The sequence below is a fragment of the Phragmites australis genome, chromosome 20 (genome assembly GCF_958298935.1).
Source record: "Phragmites australis chromosome 20, lpPhrAust1.1, whole genome shotgun sequence".
NCBI classification, from domain to species: Eukaryota; Viridiplantae; Streptophyta; class Magnoliopsida; order Poales; family Poaceae; genus Phragmites; species Phragmites australis.
Window position 1 is genome coordinate 3286300 of NC_084940.1, and position 23729 is coordinate 3310028.

Sequence of the window (23729 nt, forward strand, 5' to 3'; positions counted from 1 at the left end):
AGGCTTTGTTCAAAATTTCCCAAGCACCAGAGGCAAACAGTATAATCAATAACTTTGGTACATTCTCTTTCTTTAATATGCTATCTTTTGTGTTTGATATTATTTTCTTCAAATTGATATAGAATTTATGTACAGTGTTTAGAGACTACAAGAAAAAGGCAGAGAGCAAATATTTTATGGCAGTTAATGACCATAATAAGATCGATGCCCTCATCCGAATAACAGAAGCATTACAACCTAGCGAAATATGTGTGGCTATTGACCGATTTGAGGAGAAGTCACATGAATTTCAAAAGTGGATACAAGAGATACCTCGCCATCATATTCTTGTCATGGAGGAGTGTACAATAGTACATTTTACCACTAAACATGAGGGTGGTAGAAGTTTGCTAGTTGTATTTGATGCTACATTGCCCAAAGATATCTGCAACGACTTTGTTGACTCGTTTATCGTTGTCCTTGTGGCTCCCCGGGAGCGGGCATTACTGGATAAGGGAATCAAGGAATTAAATGCGCTGACTTATGTTTATTTTCATGGTGGTAAGTAGCATGTTGCTCTGCTGAACAAAATTGATATATTATCAGCATTCAATGATTCAATTACCTGTTGTGCAGTGAGAGAAGTAAAGATCGATCAGAACAAGAAGGGTGAAGGAAATATCAGTACGGAGAACAAGCAGCTGAAGTGGAAAGAATGGAAGAAGCATGTGTCCAAGGGACAGTGACTTTTTTCTTTTGCTTTTTTTCTTGGTTCTCAGTTGGATGGATAATTGGATTAGGTGTAGTGAGGAGAATTGTTGGGTGAAGAGATGTGAGAGCTGGAGTTTTCTGTAGACTATGGTGTAGGGTCTGTTTAAACGGAGTCAGGCTGTAGTACGAAGACAGTTTTTTGGTTAGTTTTGCGTAGTAGTTCTGGTTGTGATCAGTCTGCAAAACTGGTGTGCAGCTGTAAGCGGCAGCCTAATCTTCTTTTTTATTCTTTTTATTTCCTGGAATGTTGGATACTTTGCTGTTTGTTAGAACGTACTTATTTTGTTTTTTTTGTAAGAACGCCAAATTTGGGTGCTCACTTATTTAACTAAAGTGACATTTTCTTTTGCTATGCCTTGGTGCTTGATTTGATAACACTTCCAATTAGTTTAGTGCCCGTTTTTGCTATGGCTAAATATTAGTAGCATCAGGCCTATGTGTTTTTTTTTTCCTTTTCTTTTTGAGATCGAAATGCCAAGTAATGCCTTGTCCTAGTTCGGTAAGATAATGTGCTTCCCTATTTTTAGGACCATTCCCCATATCATAGGGCTTATATTTAAAATGCATTTAAATTACTAGTTTGTAACTGAAATAATAAATATTGGATCTAAATAAATATTATTAAGTGAAGGGCCTTCTTTTCTTTGGCTCACCCTAAGGTTCTCCTGGGCCCGATATACCTGCAAGGCAACCAGTGCGCTCAGGTTCCAACTTCCCATTCCATGGCTAGATTCATTCCACCTAACAAAATGCGTGCAGTAGTAGCAAGTTGATGCTTCGTCCAAAAAGAAAAAAGAAAAAAGTTGATGCTTCGGTTACGGGCTTTTGAGCGCGAGACACCGCATCCGTTTGTGTTTAGTAAAAACATTCACTCGCTCTCTGAATGCTGTTCTATAGCGATGCGCTTGGATCAGTTATTTGGTCTTTAATTACTTGTTGATGCAAGCTCTAGATGACCGTAATCAATCGTGCTAGAAACGTCATTTCCCTTGGATTAAAACAGCGTCTACTGTCATTGATCCGTAATCAATCGTGCTAGAAATCCTCACATTTCCAGAGTGACCAATATTTCAATGGACACTTATCTGCAATGCATTTCTCGTGTTCGTCCGTTGGATACCGGCCGGCCGGCTGTGTCGTGCAATGTCGATGCTGCATTTCATCTGACACAAGCCATGAGAGTCACTTGGATGATGCATGCAACAACTGTGACATCCACATTGCTTCCCAACCGTATAACTGCTAGCCTGAACAAACTAGGCAAACCTTGATGAATTCAATAGACAAAAATTCTATTGGGGTATAATCTATTCAACCCCCCATGTGTTTCATGTTATGTTCAGAAACTTCAAATAGAGAAAACAGAACTCACGTCATACCTTTCTAGTCATGCATTCTCTACTTCCTCAGCACCTTCTTCAAGAGTGTGAATGCAGCAGTACCAAAGGGCCTTATTGATTGATGATTACTTGCTGGTCGCTGAATTTTTACCAACACACCAAGATTACGTTTTGGTTTTTGAGAAGATCCATTGCCCGTTGAGTCAGCCCAATAGTTACGGAGCTCTTTAATATCAAACCCACAAAAAGCAGCATCTGATGGTGCATAGGATGGATACACCTTCACGTGACATTTAGCTCCTAGCACTGATCTCCAATATGGGTAAAACATTCTCCTCGAATACTCTGGATCCCATCCTCTTGGTAGTTTCTTTCTCACCTGTCTCATAGTTCAATAACGATTAAAACTTCGCAAAACCAAAACACATCCCTATTTCAACATTGTACTTAACTCACAGTATTTGCATTACTAATCGAAAATGTTATTAGCATTACCAATGGAAAATGATCACTTATGCTGCTCACAATTATGTTACTTGCATTACACTGGATACTACTTAAGCAGCTCACAATAACGTTTTTTAGTTCAATATATGATGTTACTGAAGTGTAGTGGTTGAGTACCATGCTTAAGCAACATGATAAAGCTGTTGAAACAGTAAGTTGCATGGCAGAAACATAGCAAGCGAAACATGCTTTTGCTACTGCCTCTAGAGATTATATATCACTCCACAATTTCCTTCATCAGAATCTTTCTCACAAGCACCAAGTGATTTTAAGATGGAACAAATTAATCAATTAACACTAAGGAGAGTCGAAGATCATGCTAGTTGAAATAATGGTGCCAGGCTTATTTGCAAAGTTACAATAGATGTTTTGGCAATCCACACAGTTCAGCCTGTTATTGAGCCATTTCCCCATAAGGATTGTGACTGAGAGCTGATTATCTGCATTCTTTTCGTTTAATATTTTATCATATTCCCCCCTTTTTCTTTGGTCAAGTGCCTGGCAGGAAACACTCTAGCCACCATCAAACTAGTGTGACAGGGAACAAGGTGAAATTTTTTATGTAAAACATAAGTGTTTTCAAACAGAAAAAACACAAAATTTTAACATCTTTCTTTTCAATCAACAGCAATATGATTAATCGTACCGAGCTCCAAAATACTAATAGCTTTCACCAAAATTATGGTCAAAACAACCAAACAAGACCATTGCACACCTAAAGTTATCACAAGACCATGCACACACAAATTAAAAAAGGAAGAAGAAAAAAAAAAACAGATCCCGCCACAAGATAATTAAAGAACATTTTATCACTAGCTAACAAAACTACTTTCAGATTTGTTCACGGGGAACTAAGTTCTAGGATGATACCTAAGTTTCGAGTTCTCCATTGATATTTCGCACATGCAAAAGAAGTGAAGAAATTGTAGCACGTAGACACAGAATTTGAGGCATGTAAATCGGTACAGGGTAAAACCTGCCAAGAAGACAGGGAGAGAAAGGAGACTAGGGATGAGAATGACTTTCTATTCTTATAGCTTTCCAGCTAAGATAGGTGTAGCTTCTATATGCCAGCCTGTGACAATGGATAATTAAGATATTAATGCAACTAAGAAATGACAACTGACAACCAAATCTAACTTGGAAGATAAGAAATCAATCATGAATGCGACTTATCCTGCTGATATGTGCTGTCCCCTGCGTGCTGCGGTACTACGGGATACTGTCTGTGTACATAACAAGGCACTTTGCAAAACTAACAAAAAGTAAAGATAGAAACACTACAGTAACATTTGAACATCTTTACCTTTTCCCCTGCAGCATGAGCCGTTTCTGTGACTGCCTTGGCTGCATTTACATGCCCTGTTTTCCATGAACCAAAAATCAGGGCTCATTTTGTGAAATTTGGAAATAATTACTTAAATAATCAACACAAACCTTTGTTATATAACTCTCTGTCAGACAATTTGCAGTTATAGGGGCGGCTTCAAGAACAAGAGGAAGAATAATTAAATCAACAAACTAACAATGTTACATAGAAAATTATTATATTTGAAGCAATGCGAAAAGAGTAGTACAGGTTTCTAACGTCAATGCCTTCTCCAGTGGGGCAAAATCCATGATCCTTAAGAATTGATGAAACATGCTCGAGGACCTCCACATGGGGCTTCTGCATGACATTTATGCTGTTGTATAAGATAGAGAAATAGGGAAAAGAAAAGGCAATATATAGATAACACATATTGATATGATATATCATACAGTTAACATATAACTAATAGTGGCAAAGAGATTATCAGCAGAATGGTTCGGAAGAGAAAATTGTAACAATACCGATGGTGGAAATATAACAGTTTGCAAACATAGTTACATGCTTACAGTCACATTGAATACAAGCGTATTTGGTTTCATAAAGTATATATTTTGTCTTGGTTATCTTAAAGTTGAATCTCAGTTGTTTCAGGCTTTGTAACTGTCACATCCTCACTTTGCATTTACATGGCATTGAGCAATCATACATATCATTGTGTATCATGTTTAATTTTTTTAGCATTGTCTAAGTGCATTTGAATTTGAATTCAAATTGTCAAATTAGATGGAATATGGCGCATTGTATAGCAACTCAAATTTTTCCTATACAACTTAGGGTTGAAACAAATTTTATAAATTATTCCACTGTTTAAGACAAATATTGGTGATTTTTACCAATTTTTTTGTGATTAAATTGAACCCCTAAAAATTCGGGAAGATTTTAAAACAATCACCTTTGAGGAATTTTAATTAAAAATCTACAAGAGCTCTTCATAAGAATCCAGTTAAAATGGGTTGCTCTTGATTTAATATATTACCAAAAAATAGGTGTGATTTTTTGAACCCATTTAGGCTATTTTGTTTTCATATAGAAAGAGAGGGGAGAGAAAAAGGAAGATGGAACACTGTTTGCCGTGGCCCACATGTCATTCCCCTCCTTTCCTCGTCTCCTCCCTCTGTTGACCGTGCGCAGACGTGTGGCGACACGAGGCCGCACGTGGCCAACCATGCCTTGACGCTGTCGCCTCTCTCTGCTCTCCCACTCCCTCGCTCTTCCTCTCACCCGCCCGAGCCACAAAGCAGTAGCAGCAGCGCCCCTACCTCGCCCTCTCCGCCGTCACCTAGGGCCACATGCCGTCGGCCACCCTCCTCTTGCTCACCGTTGCCGCCACCTCTTCTTCCTCTACGGCCGAGCCGCCCCCACCACTTCGCCGTCGAGCTCCCACATCCGACCCTACTCCAACCTCGCTGGCCACCTCCCGCGCTTCACCGCCTCTCGGTGAGCCTACTCCGCTGCCCTTCTTCCTCCCTCTCCTTCTCGTGCGGCTGCCGCCACCTTGCGTCGCCGAGTCACCATTGACGCTGCCGCCCTTGCTCCGGCCACAATTGGTGAATGCATATCATACCATGATGTTCAGCATGACGAGACGAAGCTCTAAGTGCCAGCAACCGCTGCCAACCAAGTCCCAGCGGTCTGACCGTGGGAAACCCCCATTTGACCGCTGGAACGCAATCGTTTTGTGTTCAACCGAGTTCCCAGCGGTCTGACCACCGTAGCTCACAGTCTGACTACTGGAACATGTTAGTTCTATGTTGGGAGGATGCTCCCAGCAGTCTGACCACCACACCCAGGTCTAACCGCTGGTGCACCCTCTGAAATACCGATACTTCCAAATGCCCACGTATCCGTATCGGATACCATATCCGATACCGATACGCGTCGGATACTTGGCGGATACGCATCCGCCGAGTATCCGAATAAAAAAAAATATTGAAAATTCGGATACTCCTTGATACTTGCGGGATACATTTAGGATACGGTCTAGTCCAGTCTGGCTCAGTCGCATCTCCCAAGAGCATAACCTAATGACATTGCATCTCCTGGCTGCATCTTTCACTCCCAACCGCACCTCCCACCCCTCCCTCTCGCCCGTCACCACTACACTCGCAGCGTCGGCGGCGACAACCTCCACCACCTGTCGGCAATGAGTTCCTCTCCTCCCCAGCTCCCCTTTTCCTCATTCTTTCTTCCTATCTACATTATTCTGATTTTTTACCGTCGATGACTGAGTGACCGTGTGCGGGTGGTGGCAGGCAAGCAATACTGTGGGGGTCGTGGTTGCGAGACGGTGTTTGGGGCTGTGGTTGTCGTCAAAGCAGCCTCCCTCGCTGGCTTGCCCAACCCCAACGGCATGAGGATGATGGTGAAGCCTAGGCCGCCGCCGCAGCGCGTCGATCTATTAGGTATTGGCTACTGGCCATGCCTAACCAAATACAAGTTGGAGACTCGGAGTTGGAGACTCGGAGTTGGAGACTCGGAGTTGGAGACTTGGAGTATAACATGGGAGTAGCTTATTACTGTTTTTTTTAATAGTAAAACAATGTTTGGATGCAAGAAATCCATCTAGAATTTCTCGGCCCTAGGTGTAAGGGTGTGGGCGTGCCAGTGTACCTAAGTACACAAAATAAATAGACAAAAGACAAAAGGTAGGGAACATATTTTATTCATATTAGATAATACAAATATAAGTTCCCATATATGTGCGCGTGCTCCATAGCCTGCTGACGGTAATCTGACTTGGGCGACGTTATCCTCTAGTTCCCAGGGCCTCGAAAGGCTCCTAGTTAATTGCATCCGCGAGTCGAGCTCACAGAACACCTCTGATTAAGCTGTGTACGTGGTCGTCTTCTTCAGTCTTCGCTTTGCGTTCTCCATGCATGTGATGATGTGGTTGGTGTAGATGAGGGCGTCAGCGTCATCCATGGCCTCGTAGGTCCATGAGCTGATGGTAGCGCAGCTAATGCGTTAGCTGCACCCGCCTTGGTCGTCTGGACTCGTCGGTCGCGAACGGCACGTAGTCATTGTAGTAGATGGGAGAACATGCATGGGGATGCTTGGCTTGTCCGATTCGATGACTTGGTAGTGTCATCGGGATGAGAAGATAAGAGAGGCAATTAGTAAAGATGAACATCCGGGGAACACCATCTGGGAAAGCGGCAATTAGTAAAGATGAACATCCGGGGAACACCATCCGGGAAAGCCTACGGACTCCACTGCTTGACTGTGTGATCTGGTAGCAATACGTGCATGCATGCATGCACTAATACATGTGTATTTGTATATACACATGCACTAGTGTATCTAAATACTGGGCCGGCCTTTAGGTCGTGCGCGATGCCTCCGGCGGCCAGCGTGGTGATGTTGGGGTCTCGCCAAACGGTGCAACATCTTGCTAGCCTCAGTATCGTCCCTGACGGTTCACTGGCAGCCTTGGTAGCGCCGGCGGCTCCATGACCTGTATAGTCTTGGCGGGATCTTCAACTTCACCTCGGAAGCTGCTCCGCCAGATGGCGCCATCTTAAACTTGACAACTTGGACGGCGAGCCTCGGCGGATCGCGGACGGGTCATCGTGACGGAGCGCTTCTCTCCGGGCGGCGTGAGGGCGAACTCCATTAGCGTCAGTGGAGGTTGCGAGCATGACAACGTCCTTCTCTAGGAGGGTGGCCTGCGGCTCGGAGTCTCGACGGCGTCCTCCGCGGCAGGCTCAGCGTCCTCAGCTGCAGCATCCACGGCACCATATGGGCAGGCTACATGCGCTCCCATGCATGGATGCGATATGCGAGAGAGAGAGAAAGGAAGAACAGATCATGGGTTGTGCTCACCCATAGTCGACGTGAACATCATCTTCCTCCTTGACTTCACGTGTGCTTCTTGTAGATGGATTTCTCGCCTTCCAGTCCTCGTTGGCCCAACCTCCAAGCTCTGGCCGATGGCTCCTCTATGTGCTCGTAAGGCTGATGTAGATGGAGGCTGAGCAGGGAGGCGTCGCTACGTCACTTGGTGCAAATGTGAGTCTCTGAGCTCCCGGCGGTGCTACGGTGTTTGCGTCTAGATGTGAATGGATCGGTGTATAGAAAAATAGATGTCCTAGGTTGCTGTGGAGTCGATGGCCTTTTATAGGCAGGTGGCAGGGCAGTAGATGGGAAGGAGCACGCATGGGAAGCGCCGCTGCCGCTACTGTTTTACTCACCGTGATCCCCGGGTGCAGTTCAGCAGCTCTGTTGGATGAGCGCACCCCTTGCGGAATGGATATGCATGCTGCTCCTCTGGCTGCATGTTTGCGCTGGCCCATGCTCACTGAAGTGTGGGGTTACTCCGATGCAGCTCACCAGTCAGTTTGCTCTACACGTGAAGGAGAAAATACCGTCGAACGTTCCGCGTGTGACAAGTAGCCGTGCTCTGCGAACTGCTTCGTGCTTATCCGTACTCGAAGCATCATGGAAGGTATTCTGCAGCTCAATCAAACTATATGTATACATGTGCGTATTTGAGAGAGAGAGAAAGAAAGGAAAATGAATGGCTTGTGAGTGCATATGCAGGCACGTGCTCCTGTTTGGCTTATAATACATGTACGTGAAGGCTTATGCTTGCTTTTCTTTCTTGCCTCGTGAATAGCACATATGAGCTCATATCAAAATATATGATTATACTTTCGTCGAGCGCTCCGTATATCGGATCCGTCAATCCCATATTGCATGTACGCGCAGCCGCGCGGCGGCTAACTTGCGTGTGAAGAACAGGTGCCATCCCACATCTATCGCCGAGCTATACACATAAGAGTACGTATTTTGGAGAGCCTTTCGTGAGTGCATGTACATGCATGCACTCTAGATTTATTTGGCATGTGTACGTGCATGTCCCATGTATGAAGTTGCCTTGCTTTCTTTTTTTTCCTTCTCCTTGCTTCCTGAGTAGCATGTATGAGCTCATATCAAAATATATGATTATACTTTCGTCGAGCGCTCCGTATATCGACGAGTTGATAGGTTCGTCGATCCTGTATTATACGTACGTGCAATCGTGCGCAGGCTAACTTGTGCTTCGGCCGCGCTGTACGTATTCATGTACGTATTTTGGAGAGAGAGAAAGAAAAAAAAGAACATGGTTTGTGAATGCATGCACTCTTTATCATGCATGTACGTGAATGCCCATGCAGGTGCTTGATTTCTTGCTTTCTTTTTCCTTGCTTCTTGAATAGCACACATGTGAATATGCATATCATCTTTGACATATACTGATGATAGAATATATCCCAAGGTTATGAACAAAATATCATCAAACAAACATATCCACGTATTGGGTTTCTTGAGAAAATGGTGTATCTCAGTATTCGTATCGGTCTGATACCGATACAAGTATCCGTATCGATGCTGCCTAGGGTGCACCAGCACTTACTGAGAAAATGCAAAACATCTGTGTATACATTGTTTAAATAGGCTGACACTTTGTAAAATGCGTAGAAAATGGTATACAACTCCAAAAATCATGAAACTTGTCTTGTAAATCAGATGTACCATACTTTACCTAATAAAAATGATGTTGCTCATGAGAATTATTTCTGGAATTTATTTAATGGGATAAATGCTATAAACTTGATTAATTCACCATTAATCCATATGATATCCAACAATTGTGAAACCAATTTTGATAATCTTGTCCTGATCCCCACTATCTAGGAAAAATATGAGATCACATGAAATATCTGTCTTACCTGCCTTCACCTATATATATTGAAGAAGCTATGTAAACTTGTAAAATTTATACAGAGAATAATACAACTTCAAATCAAATATTTCTTTGTATTATGTTCCTAGTACTGAGCATTTCATCATCATCATCATTCTTCATGCATTTTGTGTCGGTTGTATGTTGTCGAGCTGTGATGGGTAGATCCTATTTGTGTGCATGAGTTATCCTTGTTTAATTGATGTATCCACCCCTTGTAACCTGAGATAATGGGTCATAGAGTCGAATTCTCCGGTGTATGCTTGGCCATGCTTAGATGATCGGTAGAAGTCGTGCGACGAAAGGTCATTGTTGCTCGCGCGATTTAGGATGTCACTTGGTATGTGGTCATATTCAGTTCGGAGATGTTGTATGAGTTTGCGAGACTTAGGTGAAGGGTAGGAGTGACCGGGAACGGAGTCCCGGGGCACTATAGCTTCGCTTGGGTCGATTAAGCACCGATCGTTGATGCCGATTGTCTTAAGCACTTTCCGTACTATCATGCCATACCGGCGTTTGGCCCATGACCCCATGGTGAGTGTGGGTATGAGTGTTGTGTGTGGTTGAGTGATATGGCGAGTGACCTAGCGTGCGTCTACAGGGCCTAGGTACTTGGCATCATCGGGTTGGCCAACCGTGCGGGAATGAATGTGGAAAAGGCTTTGCTCTGCTGACTTACAACAGAAACAATAGAGGTTTGTTGTATCTCTAATATATGCTTACTACATTAAACAAAAGTGACAGTTTTGATAAATAGTTTATAGATAATTTATGTAAATAATGTTCATCAGTATCAGTGAGACTACCTCAAAATAATAACCGGAAAAGAGGTTGCAGCAAAAGCTTAAAACAGAACTAATGCAATATCTAATGCAAGGTTGCATGAAATGCAAAACTTCCATACTCTGAATTACAGACCCATTTCCTAAAAATGTGTGAGAATCTTATTACTATCTGAGACTTGACTTTCAAATAAATACACCAACTCCAGAATTCAGATATCAGAGCGCATATCAGCAACTGATACCAACTACCCTAAAAGCCTTGTTCAGGGAGGGCCAGCTACAGAGCTTCCTCAGGAATCTGTCTTCTCCGGGAAGCTAGCTGTTATGAGCGCTAGTACATAACGGAGGCGACCATAGGAAACGGGGTACTAGAGTAGTGAGAGCTGGAACATGGGTGAGGGAGAAGAGTGACATGGGGATTGCTTACATGGTGCACTGATCTCCTTATATCAATGAAGTTAGACCCAAAGTCCCAAACAATAGTATATAATCGTATAACTAATGAAACCCTATCTCAGAGCAGCTAGTATACCTTCTCTAATCTATTTTAAAGATAACCACTGTAATTGGAGCCAGCCCTAGGAAGGTACGGCAACTCCTGCTACGTGATAAGCCCACATCTAGTGAAGAGGGGCTCCAGCTTCTCAAAACAATGAAGGCTCTTCAGTTTAAGCTGTACTATGAATCTCGAGAAGCCACACCACTTTTAGGGAAGCTTAATCATGTGATGGTTTTAAACAAAGTTGAAGCTACACCAAACAGGACAAATTAGATTATTTTATGCTGGCTATGCTATCCCATGCAAACCAGATTAGTACAGGTTACATAAAGTGTTGGTTTTTTAAAACTCGACCGACCTAAGAGGAACTAGGTGATATTATATTAATAAGAAATAGACACCCAAATTCGAGTTGAAGAGGACTCGAACCTGGGTGGTGGGGTGTACATCTAGTTCCTCACCCATGTTCCACCAACTGAGCTAGGCTCAGTTCCTAAAGTGTTGGTTTTTTCACCAAAGGAAACATTTCTATATAGATTTGTTATAAGTGTTTAACAAACGAGAACATGTTATTCCTTTTATCTCAATCAGCGTGAGAATTACAAGCACCCTTGCTCAGATTAGGGCATGGAAAATTAAAAGCCAGCGCTTATATAATAAAATACTAATGTAAAAATACTTACTGAAAGGAAGAGATCAGAGGCAGTGTAACTGCAATATACAAAAAAATGTGGTACCTCAGAGTGTGCCTGAATGTATTTATTAAGATCTTCACCAGCTTCGGAAATTATATTAACAAGCTGAAATGCTTCACTAGACATATGGTTAGTTACCATATATTGTTAACAAAGCCAAACAAAACAAACAAAGTCTTGCTGATGGCATTTTATGACAACAAAATATATTGTTTCAGTAGACAATTTAAGTTATCTAAAAATCTACAGGATTAAAAAGAAATAAATAAATGGAACAATTCGTCAATTGAATTTCATAAATGAAGATAACAAAACACCTGGGGAGTAGGGTCTGGGATGATTATATCGTTTGGTATAGACTTGGCAAGAAACTCAGATCTTAAACGATCCCACTGGAATAAAGAATGTCAAGAGTCAGTACTAATGGAATATAATAGAATTCAAGAGAAAGATCATACATATGGTTAGTTACCATACCTCATCGATCTTTTTCAAATCGAATTTCTCGAGAACTAGAAAAGGACGGGAAGGATCCATATTATCTGCGGTTGCACCTTCTTCACCTTCATTATATCCGTAATAAGCAGCAAGCGCTGCCTCTCTTTTCGCCATTGGTGCAGAACTGGCCTGAATATTCAATTCCGTTGTTCGTTTGTCTGAAACAAGGAAGTTCAATCTAGAATTACATTTCAATCAATATTAGAATTTTGTGTTGTTACTAATATACTGTAAGACATACAAATGGTTGAGCAATGATCCTGAAGACCTATGAAAACAAAATGGGGCCTTGTATTTAAAATGGTGTATGCATCACTGAAACAAACATATCAGGATTTGGTAACAATGCTATACGTGAAATTAGCAACCAAATAAGTTTCTCACATACTAGTTGAACCGAATGTATTATGGAAATCGAACAACCAACAGCTAATTTTGATGTTTCAGTTCAACAACAAAAAGTGAGAATTGAACGTGTGATTTATAAAAGACTTCACTTGTTACTGATTTTCATCAATAATTTGCTCTTTGTGATGCCGGTAGTAACACCATGTGAGATTTTAAGGCTCGGCACCAAACCAACGGAAGAAAGACGAAGTAATTGAATTTCGAAATATCATATTACCTTGCATAGAAAAAAGAACACATGACGACCCTCGTGGTTCTATATACAACTCGCAGAGTATATTTCGACGTCCTGCTGTGGCGATAAAACGCACCGAGGAAATTGTGGCGTGGCTAGGTAACAACTGAGACTAAAGAGTAAAAGACTGCTGCCTTACCAATGATTTTCACAAATGATTTTCAAGATAAAAAAAGGCAACAGCGTACAGATTCCCATGGTAATTAAAAAAAAGGAACTGGTGATAAAAAAATCACAAATTGCTGCCTTACCACAGTCCGATTCCGACATGCTCTTCTGAATATGAAAAATATCGAATTTTTCCCGGATCTTCTGAAAAAGATCTCCAAATGAGGGGCTAAATGGAGCTGGGAGTGGTGGAAGGGGGTTGTCGGATGGGGGCTCGCCGGAGAGCAGCGAGGAGGGCGAGGCAGAGCGTGAGTACCTAGGGTTTTAAAGGGAGCGGAAGGGGGCCGCAAAAGGATAGCCCAGGCCTTCCTCTCGCGGCCCACAAGCGTCTGCACCTGGCCGGGGCCACATATATTTCACTATTTTAAGGGCAACGAGCCCAGGCCCGACAGACTTTTAGACGTCTGAAAACGCCACTTGATCAACGAGAAACGAGCATCATCTGTTCTTGTTTGTGTTAGCTTCCATCCACATGGCTCACCTGGTGAAAAAGAAGAGAAAAAACTGCTCCTTGTACTGTATGCTGTAACATGTTGATAGAATCAAGATGTTATGAATTGTGGAGAAGCAAATGCACAACTACCTCTTCCTCTTGTTTTTTTCTGTCCAAAGCCATTCAGCCAATATCCTCCATACACATTGGGATTTGGGAACTAGAAATTCCCCACCCTTCCTTAGAGATTGTTTGGTCAGGGATGATTACATAAGCTGCGGATACCTGATGGCACACAAAGCCTTGCTTCAAAGGGAAAACAAACAGATCTTACAACAATTAATCCGAGAGGAAAAATGGGGATTTTGTTCCACAGCCCGTTATTTGCACAACATCTTTGACCAAATGGCACACCAAACACCAACTACTCTCCAATATTGGCTGAGTTCACATGCTAATATGTACAATGTTCTTCCACAACGAGGTAGCTGCGCCACTTGATTAGAACGATATGATAAAAATCCGACTTGACACCAAATACCCTGCACATGAATGGTAACAGAGAGCAAGGTTAGTCCAACATTGCTATGTGGTGCTGTGCACGTGAACTATAGATTAGCAGGTTCTGCTTTCCCTATACTACTACGAACAATGAACTAAGGATAAATCGTTTGTAATAGAGCTTGCACGGTAGAAATTGGGGGGGGAGGGGGGGGGGAACCCACCCTATGTTTTGCTAACTGACTCGGCAACTGCTGACAATGGCTGATGATCTTCCAAGAATGTTTGCGTTGAAGGAAGAGAAGAGAGGCTCATTCTGGCCGTTCCTTTATCATGATGGTCTTCTGCTTCTTTACTATCTGAAATCCCAGGTGTTCTCATGCCCCTAGAAGGTATAGAAAAACTACGGGCTATAGGCCCAGACGGTGGCGTTGGTAAAGGTGATGCGGTTTGTGGAGCACTTGGTGGTGTTTGTCTTGCCCTAAAATGATCTTGGACTTTGGGTGCTAAAGAGGCAGAATTTGGTACCAGTGGGGCAGAATGAGCTACTAAGCTGGAAAATGTTGTATTTTTTGATGAATTAACAGGCGGTCGAGGAAGCTCATGAAGTTCCTTGATTTTGGGTGAGGATATGGGTGGCGGGGAGTTGCTGGGAGAAACTCTGACATGAATTTCTGGCTGATGTGCAGAGCTGTGCCTAGGCGGTGCAGAAACAACATCAATGTTCTCTGTTGACCTTGGTCTGGAAGCTATTGGACCAGAAAAGGACCCTCTCTTCACCTTTTTGTTGTCAAAAGTCTTCGAGTCATAATAGCCTGGTAAGGCCAAATCACCCACCGGGAGCATTTTCCTTGTTTCTGCAGTATTGGTATTGCTCTCTTTCAGCACGGACTGTGCAGCAGATAATCTTGTAGGACTAGGTAGCTTATTGTCTCTCAAATCTCCCATATCTGCAGATGCGTGGAGCGGAGATGAATATATTGCACCTTTGCTCTCGAGAAGAGATCCAGAAGTGGGATTTCCTGAAACTATCTGAGAGGTGGCTTGAACATCATTTGGAGTAGGCAAAACATAAGTATTTAACTTCCTTGTTGCAGAACGCCGCAGCTCTTTTATTCTCTCTTCCGTTTCGACCTTTTTCTCAGGAAAAAGGGGGGCTGACTGACTTACAGCTCTTTGTCTTTCACGGGGAACAGAGGAATACTCATCTCTGCTTCTATTAAAAAAATCCTGCAACAATCATAAAATCGGATGGACTCTGAATACAGGAGAAGAAACAGTAAATAACAAAATATATTTTGGACGGGAAAAAGAAAACAAAATTAAATAAAACATATACTTGCATCAAATTCATTTTGAACCTTCCCATCTAGCATTCTCTATTAGCTAAAAATAATCAGCGAACTTACCTAAGCTTTTCAAATACTATGGGCTACATTCATCATCTAGTTATTACATTGCAGGTGTTACATCTACGGTATAGCATGATATATAGCAGGATTAAACTAGAGCAACTAAGGGAAATGTTGGCAGTGACATTTAACCAGATCAAGCAGCATTCCAACAATATCATGCAGTGACATTTAACCATGCTTTAAAAAAGCTATGTTAGTACCTCTGTATGACTTCTGGAAGCATTATCGGTTTCTTCAGCTTCCTTAGTATCTCCATAATCAAAAGACAGCTCTCCGTCATGACTGTCATTGTAATCGTCATCATTTTCATCCTCAACATAGTAATCCTCCTCTTCAAGTGCACTGAACTGATGATCAATGTGCTGTTGCTCAGCAGCGAGCCTAACATGTGGCTCTACAGCCTCAAGAGACTTGAGCCCCTTTCTGAACAAATTTAGCTGGTTGGCATAATATGTCAATTAAGTTACACAAAATTAGTTTCTGCACATATTGCCAGAAAGAAGGAAATAGGACAATTTATAAGTTATCAAATATGCACCTGAGCAGCATGGTGCCGAGCAGCTTGTGTGAAAAGACTCCGGAACTGTCCTTGCTTCAATGACTTTAATCGGAATAGAAAAAGGGCTGCTTCCTCTTGATAATCTTCCCGAGCTTGTCTCAATTGCTCTGATGCGCCCATATCACCTTTAGTATTCTTAGATCTTCCCTTTTCTTTCTGCGCATTTAGCATGAATTCGAACAATTCTCTGAAAGGAGTATTGGAAACTCAAAAACTCATGGCAAAAGCGCAATAAATGTGAGACACATGCTGTACAAACACCATACCTTTTTTCATCACACTGACGCTTCATTTCCTGTAACAAAAAGGCTTGACTAATTAGCTGTCACCACCAGAACAGACACATAGTTGTCTGATGGATGTACGACTAAAAAGCTCTTTAAACAAAACTTACAACAATGAATAATTTAGCTAGAGAAGCAATAAATCATCAACCAGCATCGCAGAGAAATAAATTGGGTGCAAATTTTAAACTTGATCATGAACATAAAGTATCAAGCATTACCATGTTTGCATGACACGTCTTATAAAACATTGGCAAGACCATGAGCTATACTGGAAAATTGTGAGCCTCCTCATAAACACAAATCAATATTTCATTCGGCAAAAATATTTTTTTAGCTCAGAGACCATGTTATAGATATAAGTATTTGACCACATGAAGTGCATATTAATACTTGGTTGTGCAAGTTAATATGGCCTAAAGTGCTACCTTTTCCTACTCTTGGGAAAGCAGAGTTGATTTCTATATTTATATGCTCAGAAGACCACAAGCAGGATAAAAGCTGGGAAAACAGCGAAGGTATGATACTGTGCAGGGATAGACCAAAGGGATAAGAAAATAAAGATCTGCTCATAATGCCTAACAGCATCAGATTGAAAGATTATACCTCCACAGTTTGAAGCTCATTAAGAAGGGACTGTGATGGAGTGGTTATGGTATTAAGAACATGCACACGCTGCGGAAAAGATATTTGCACAGGTCAGCAGTAGTAGATTATAGTAAAGCTGCAAGCTAAACAAATAAGCAACTAGAAACTTACATAACTATCTACAAGTTTCCGAAGTTCAAATTGTGCTTTCCCGAGCAACAGCAAAACCTTATCTGGGGGATATGTAAAATGCAAGAATTAAACAGCAAAATGTGCAGTAGTTGAAAGTTACATGTCATGCTCAAATAACATTAGGAGGGACACATTGTCCTTTTCAATTGTACCTCTTCTTTCTTTTTGTTAATGAGATAGAACTATAGACTAGAAAGGGAAGATGGGTAGTACCAATAATTTGTGTCAACTCACTCTCGTCTTTCCTTGAAAAGCCTAATCGCATTTGTTAAAAGAGAGGTTCTTTAGATTGGGGAGTGGAGACCCGACTCCTTTTCTTATCCTAAATGCTACCATGACAATTGGCAAATAAAATTGTTTGACGTGAATTTTGACACCACATTTCGATTTTTTTAGGATTTAAGCACATTGATCTTAAAAAGCACTTTTTTCTTAGTAGCAAAGTAATCCATAATCATATCAATAATGATGGCAATGAAAGATCAAACATGCAGCCTGTTTCAATCTTTAATAGATTAAGATCTTGTTAAAGAAATACACACTTTTAGATTTTAATCAGCAAAACCCAGAGTCTACAACATTTTTTAGTTAAAAAAACAAAATATAGGTTAAGGTGATATAGCGTGGCAATTTTTGTGCCCACCATAGGAGAAGCAGCATCATTCAAACAAGCATGCATCTTTTGGGGATAATTGCACTACTTATACCAAAAAAATTGAACAGGAATTTACACAAGAGATTCCAAAACTTCTAAATATGAGATTCTGCGTGCATATTGGTACATGATTTTCTGAAGGTCAAGTTGGTAGCTTTGAGAGCCTCAGAATAATGAGTTAATGATGATAACCTATCAGCATTATGAATATCCATCTATTATATTAGTAGAGTTAAAAGAAGACACCTTCGCTCTCATTTCTCGAAGAGACAGTCTGGGTGAAGGGCTAGAAATTACCACGTTAATCGTAAGAAAAACAGAATAATCTGCGTCATTGATTTTGGTAGGTCCAGATTATAACAGTGTAGATTTAATCTAAAGAAGTTCATATTAAAGTTGAAATATCACGTAACCAACTAATATTAGGACTCTACACTCCTATTTGGATAGGAATCTTTTCAAGACATAATGAATAATACAAATCGTCTCCTTACTGGACACCCAAAAAAAGCTACCTGAGAGACGTATGATAGTTGGAAATGTTAGTTTATTCACCATAAAGTGCCAAAGCAATCCATTGGGTAACAGGTAATGTGAGGAGCAAACAAGTTTCGTTCTCCCAGGCGGCAGCATTGAGCGAGCACGATACAACCATGAGCAAGCAGGAAGATGGTGGCAGGTGTAGCAGGAATCACGAAAATTGTGATCTACTTTCAGCACACGCAAACGGTTTCTCCTTCGATCGATCAGATGAATTCTTGGGAAAGCATGGCAAATACAAGAAATAGATGTATGCATGTTGCATACAGACGTCCAAACAAGTGATGTCACAACGTGGACGTCGGGTGTCTTGCCACGAGCCCAAGAGCGACATGCTAATTATATTGATCGCAGAAAGCAAGCTCTGTCACAATGTAGACCCCTGGATGCCTCGAGCTCAAGCCTTGTGGATGTGCAGCAACAAACCAGCCATAACTAGCTAGCTGCGGCTTTGCTACAGCAGGATCTATAGTCTTGGAGGAGAAGCTTGGAGAGAGGGACAGACAACGGAAGGCATGGTGGTGTGTGCAATGTTGGATTGTTGAGTAAGGAGGTGGAGCTCCGATGGAAGATTAAGGAGGCAGTAGCTTGATTGCTGCACATTGGAGCTCTATAGTACTAATCATCAGTGAACTTCTTAACAAGGCAGCAGGAAGCACTCGAACGTGACAATGCAATTACTAACGAGGCCTCGATGACCAGATCGGCACCGAAGAAGACAAGCATGACAAGCAATCTGATTTGGAGCTAATAGTATGATTTCAGTATGTTCATCACAAATTTCACTTCAATCCATCTATGGCGTGGTGTCTGCATGTTCTCATACATTACCAAAAGCTCCTATGATCAACTACTACGTTTGATTAAATTTGTTAGGGAAATTCAGAACTTAGAAAGTAGATTTGTTATTGTGCAACAAGAGGTCATGGTGACAGGGTTCGAAGTGGCAGGGCAAGGCACTGCTCGCAGACCGCAGATGGTGGAGCCGCGACCTCTGACGGTGACAAGGAACAAACCAACAAAGCCGTGGATGGGGAGAACACGAAAGCCAGGCTTGGGCCGCGCACCTCGTGGTTGCAACAACAGGCTGATGTGGAGCTATATTTGATTGAATTCGTTAGAAAAATTAGGAAATCATATGAAAGATTTGTTGTGCTACACGAGGTTGTGTGTTAGGTAAGCAGTAGGGCAAGGCACGACCCTCAGACCACAGATAGTTGACCGCGACCTCCGGCAACAAGGAACACCAACGAAACAGTGGATCGGCAGGACAGGGCTTGTGACGTGCAGTTAGAGGTCGTGGTAGAAGACTGATGACAAGCTATGCTTTGACTGAATCTGTTAGGCAAATTAAAAAAAAAACAGATAAAATATTTGTTGCCAAGCTACAGGGGGTTGTGGCATTAGGTATGCGATGGCAAGGCACAACCAATGTGGTGCAGATGGTGGATGGACGACTAGGAGCACCGACAAAGCCATGGATTGACAGGTCAAGATGCAGCCTGCTAGAGCCGGACTTGGTCTGGGCAACTTGCGACCACGGCGGCAAGCAAGCGAAGATCATGGTTCATGTCTTTGTATGAGCACCTGACATGCCTATGCAACTATGTTTGACTAAATCCATTAGGGAAAATCGGTAATCAGACAATAGATTTATTGACTGATGGTGTATACATTAATTTAGGTTGTAAAGCCATTTAAAAATAATGACTGTACATATAAAATCTTTGTTGGAAAGAGATGAAAGAAATATAAGTCCAATGCTAAAACAATATTATAATGAATTTAGCCGCACTATTGTGCGGGCCACCTTGCTAGTTATAATGATAGCCATGTATTGCCATACATTACCAAAAGAAACATGTTCACGTGGAAAAAAGAACAATCGGCATAATTACCATTTATTCCGTCCTTATTTGGCGTGACTCTTTTAAGTAGACAAGTTCCCATTTCCTGTAGTGCTTCAGAGAACTCTGCATTCATGCATCAACTAATTATTGACAACCAATCAACATGACTTGCATCTGCTACAACCTTATAAAAGAATAACCCATAAATCAATATATATATATATATATATATATATATCTGTGTGTGTGTGTGTGTGTGTGTAACATTTTGGCTGGAAAATGAAAAAGGAAATAAGGCTACACGATGCCAGCATGGTGAAAATCAAGTGTGCCCTGCGTAGTCAATCGCCCGAAATACCGGTCCTAATTCCTAAATGTAGCTCATTTTCATCTCTAGCCTACCCCAACTTGCTTGGGAGTAAAGGCTTTGTTGTTGTTGACTTGTTGTTAAAAGCTGATGGCTATCTAATCACAAAACAATGTGCAAATCTAAGTAACTAACAGAAAGAAAACTTAATTGATCGCTATATATATTTCAATAAGGTATTGTTGGAAATCTGTATGTTGAAATGAACTTGATGAAGAAAACAGAAAAAGGTGTTAGAACTTAGAACCTATAACTGATTCAGAGAGAGAGAGAGAGAGAACTTTTAGACAAGAAATATACCATATGCACTATTTGCAATTGCTGCGGCAACAGAAAACAAATTATCATAACAGCTCCTCATATCTGCCATATCCTGCCAAAGAAAGCAGAAGTTTGAAGCAAAATTAGCAGGATGCTGAACCAAAACTTCTTAATACGACAAAAAGTTATGCAGCTTGTACGGAATTTTGATGAAGCTCTACAGTTGGTAAAAAGCAATACAACATTACTTCATAACTGCTTTTGTTATTCAGGATACCCCCCACTAAGTAGATATAATTTGAATTAAGCACTTCTGAACAAAACTGAAAACTGGGAATGGATGAATGGGCCTCCCTCTTGTCAGACCCAACTAGGTTTGATAATATCCTAATTTAGAAAAATGCCACCCTCATTTACTGCAAGGGATTCAGCTTAATCAGGAGGCCAGCTGGCTGCCACACCAGTGCAGATAAACCTTACAGACAAATGCTTAGATAATTCTCGCTCCACAGTGACACAGCATACAAGCATCATGATTACCCGATTAGGCGATTACCACCTCATTGGACAAAAGAATAAACATTCCGACCAAAACCAAATCAAACATGACTAATCCAGGAGAAGCGAAAAAGTTCAGTTGAAATTTGCCAATCCATGACACCAGTAGCAGTCTAGCAGATCAAAGGAAATTATCTCAAAATTACATGAAACCTTGCTCATAACGAAGAGAATGTGAGCAGACGATTATCCAAAATCTTAGTCTCCTCCCTTTCGAAATGGAGCACAGATCCGAACACTAGAATTCCGACGCAATTACCACGGCAGACCAGGCTCCAGCCCCACACACCAACTCCGAACTACCAATCAGCAGACCAAGTCCCAGTTATCTCCAACACCAGACGGTTCACGCATGCATCCGAAAATATCAGACCCGAAACCACTCCCCCCCCCCCCCCCCCCGCAAGATCTCCCCACCCTACTATCTCACACACCCACCTAATCACTCACTGGAGAAAGGAGGGGTTAACTTAGCTCCGCACCTGGGCAGCGGCGAGGAGCTCGTCCGCCGCCACCCCGGCGGCCGTGGAGTGGCCCCGGCCGCGGTCGCGGTCCACCCGCTGCTCGTGGCGCTGCAGCGCGAAGCCGCGCAGCTTCCGCAGCGACGACTTCATCTCCTCCCCACTCCGCCCCCGAACTCGAATCAGGCCGCCGCCGCCGCAGCCGCCGCCGGATAGAGGAGCCCCCCAGATCGCCCGCAGGTCGCCGGCAAGGGCTCGCGGAAACCCTAGCTGCTAGCCCAGCACACTCTCACTGACGGACGAGCGAGCGAGAGAGAGAGAGCTGAGTGTGGAGATGGGGAATTTTTTTCTTCTTCTTTCCGGAGCTCGAGTGCGAGTGGTGCAGTGGTGCGCTTTCTTTAGGTGTTTGCGCACTTTTTTAATGTGCCCCTGTTATTATTTTATTTTTCTCGGTTGCTTCTCTCTCGTGAAGCTTTGTTTCCTCCTCTGGTCTTTGTTTGGTCAAAGGGAGCCGTCGGCGTGGCTTATGCTTTCCGCTACTCTACTACTCCTTCGTATTCCGGTATGGTACTATTTTTTTGGGAGCACAAGGTTGGTGTTGCCTCTCTACTCTGTGTTTTTTTTCTAAGAAAGATTGGGCTTTTTCTTCTTAGTCTTCGTTCTTTCGTTGGTTGTTGCTTGCTGCAGCCTTTTGGTCCGGTCAAAGAGAGCGTTTGCGGAAAGCAGACAATGTGACGCAAATGTTGCATGGGTGTGAATCACTCAACTCATCCGATACTAAAATCAGCAGCGTCCTCGTCTCACGGGTTCCGGTAGGCTAGGGCTGGACCAAAAGCAGGAACCTCGTGAGCTAGTTTAGCTTATATCAGTTTGGCTCAGCTCTACCCGTTCTAAAATCTAACGAGTCAAAGTTAGAATTTTAGCTCGTTTACATAACGAGTCAGTTCACGAGTCAGTATCATCATCTACATTATATCGCTCTTTTTCAATGTGATCATCAGTTTACTTATTAATTATCTTTATTTTCGATGGAGAGATTACTCACCAATCTAATTAGCTTTCTATTGATCAGCTCTTCATTACATGCAACTCTTATCTTTTTTTTCTTCTCCCACCGATCATTCCTTCATGTTTTATATGTATAGACGGATGTGTGGTAAATATTATTTTACATTTTTTTTAGGAATATTTTGTTCAAGTTGCAGAACATATATAGGTGGATATGTTTGCTGATGTGCTGCATGTGGGTTTGAAAAACATTCAGAAAAGATTCAGCTTGCAGCAATTATACCTCTGAACAAACCATGCAAAAAGTATTATACTTGTAGATATCATTGTTATTGTTATATGATTTTATCGATATATTTTTAATAGATTCTTTTCATCCTAATAACGAGCTCCTCTCTTAAAAAAGAGTAACAAACTGCTCACGGACCAAACGAGTCGAGCCAACTCTTTTACTCGTTATATTAAACGAGCCAAACGAACTGAGCTGCCTCGTTATCCAGTCCTATGATAGATATAGTTTTCTTATAATTTTAAGGGCATGTGAAATGGGTATTAGATTGAGTGTTTATAAAAAAAAATCAAGATTTTTTTTCTCAACTACAGTAGCATAGGTGTTTAGACGGTGAACGAAGTTCTTACTTAAGCACCGGTATTTATATTAGTGCTAACAAGTTAGTTAATTATATTTAAACATATGTGATTTTTATTAATATTGGAAATTATAATTTTTATATAGATACTTAGCACTCTCTTTTTTTAAATATCTAATCATAAAACATTTAGCATTGTTGATGTCCTAAGTGCGTTCCTGTAGCGTTTGGTGATGAGGGTGTTATTATTATGCATCGCTTACCGGCACAGGATCCGTGCTGAACTAAGGACGGTCCTTTGACGAAATCATAATTTAGGTATTCGTAATTAGCGGTACCGTACGACGATCTGACGACGGTTGCCGTCACTCGCGTACTGCGTACCCAACATGTCGGTGGGGGGTCGTTGTCACGACAAACGTAGCGGCAAGTAAATCCAAGGACTGGTTGGGCTTCTGCAATTTCACAACGAATTTCAAAGAAAC

The 23729-nt window shown here is 41.9% G+C and overlaps 3 protein-coding genes across 8 annotated transcripts; 1 reads left to right on the top strand and 2 right to left on the bottom strand.

The window, feature by feature from the left end:
* Positions 1-1120, top strand: LOC133902106 (uncharacterized). The gene is made up of 3 exons (XM_062343690.1): positions 1-57; positions 136-540; positions 616-1120. The coding sequence occupies exons 2-3, from the start codon at positions 177-179 to the stop codon at positions 723-725; spliced, it is 474 nt and encodes a 157-aa protein (XP_062199674.1). The 5' UTR covers positions 1-57; positions 136-176; the 3' UTR covers positions 726-1120.
* A 147-nt stretch (positions 1121-1267) lies between these two features.
* LOC133902428 (uncharacterized) lies at positions 1268-13433 on the bottom strand. Of its 4 annotated transcripts, none has more exons than XM_062344012.1 (9): positions 13066-13433; positions 12151-12329; positions 11991-12065; positions 11716-11778; positions 4175-4266; positions 4035-4081; positions 3904-3959; positions 2130-2469; positions 1268-1997 (listed from the first exon to the last, which is right to left on the bottom strand). In XM_062344012.1, the coding sequence occupies exons 1-8, from the start codon at positions 13082-13084 to the stop codon at positions 2149-2151; spliced, it is 852 nt and encodes a 283-aa protein (XP_062199996.1). In that variant the 5' UTR covers positions 13085-13433; the 3' UTR covers positions 1268-1997; positions 2130-2148. The 4 variants fall into 4 exon arrangements, with proteins under 4 accessions (XP_062199996.1, XP_062199998.1, XP_062199997.1 ...); XM_062344014.1 differs by lacking the exon at positions 1268-1997 and adding an exon at positions 12797-12926 and having other exon boundaries at positions 2010-2469; positions 13069-13433; XM_062344013.1 differs by lacking the exon at positions 1268-1997 and having other exon boundaries at positions 2010-2469; positions 13069-13433.
* Positions 13434-13554: 121 nt separating this feature from the next.
* Positions 13555-22051, bottom strand: LOC133902426 (uncharacterized protein At2g33490-like). Of its 3 annotated transcripts, none has more exons than XM_062344008.1 (10): positions 21668-22051; positions 20667-20739; positions 20048-20122; positions 16934-16995; positions 16781-16849; positions 16157-16185; positions 15870-16077; positions 15532-15768; positions 14141-15146; positions 13555-13957 (listed from the first exon to the last, which is right to left on the bottom strand). In XM_062344008.1, the coding sequence occupies exons 1-9, from the start codon at positions 21797-21799 to the stop codon at positions 14142-14144; spliced, it is 1890 nt and encodes a 629-aa protein (XP_062199992.1). In that variant the 5' UTR covers positions 21800-22051; the 3' UTR covers positions 13555-13957; position 14141. The 3 variants fall into 3 exon arrangements, with proteins under 3 accessions (XP_062199992.1, XP_062199993.1, XP_062199994.1); XM_062344009.1 differs by lacking the exon at positions 21668-22051 and adding an exon at positions 21339-21565; XM_062344010.1 differs by lacking the exons at positions 16934-16995; positions 20667-20739; positions 21668-22051 and having other exon boundaries at positions 20048-20110.
* Positions 22052-23729: the final 1678 nt, after the last annotated feature.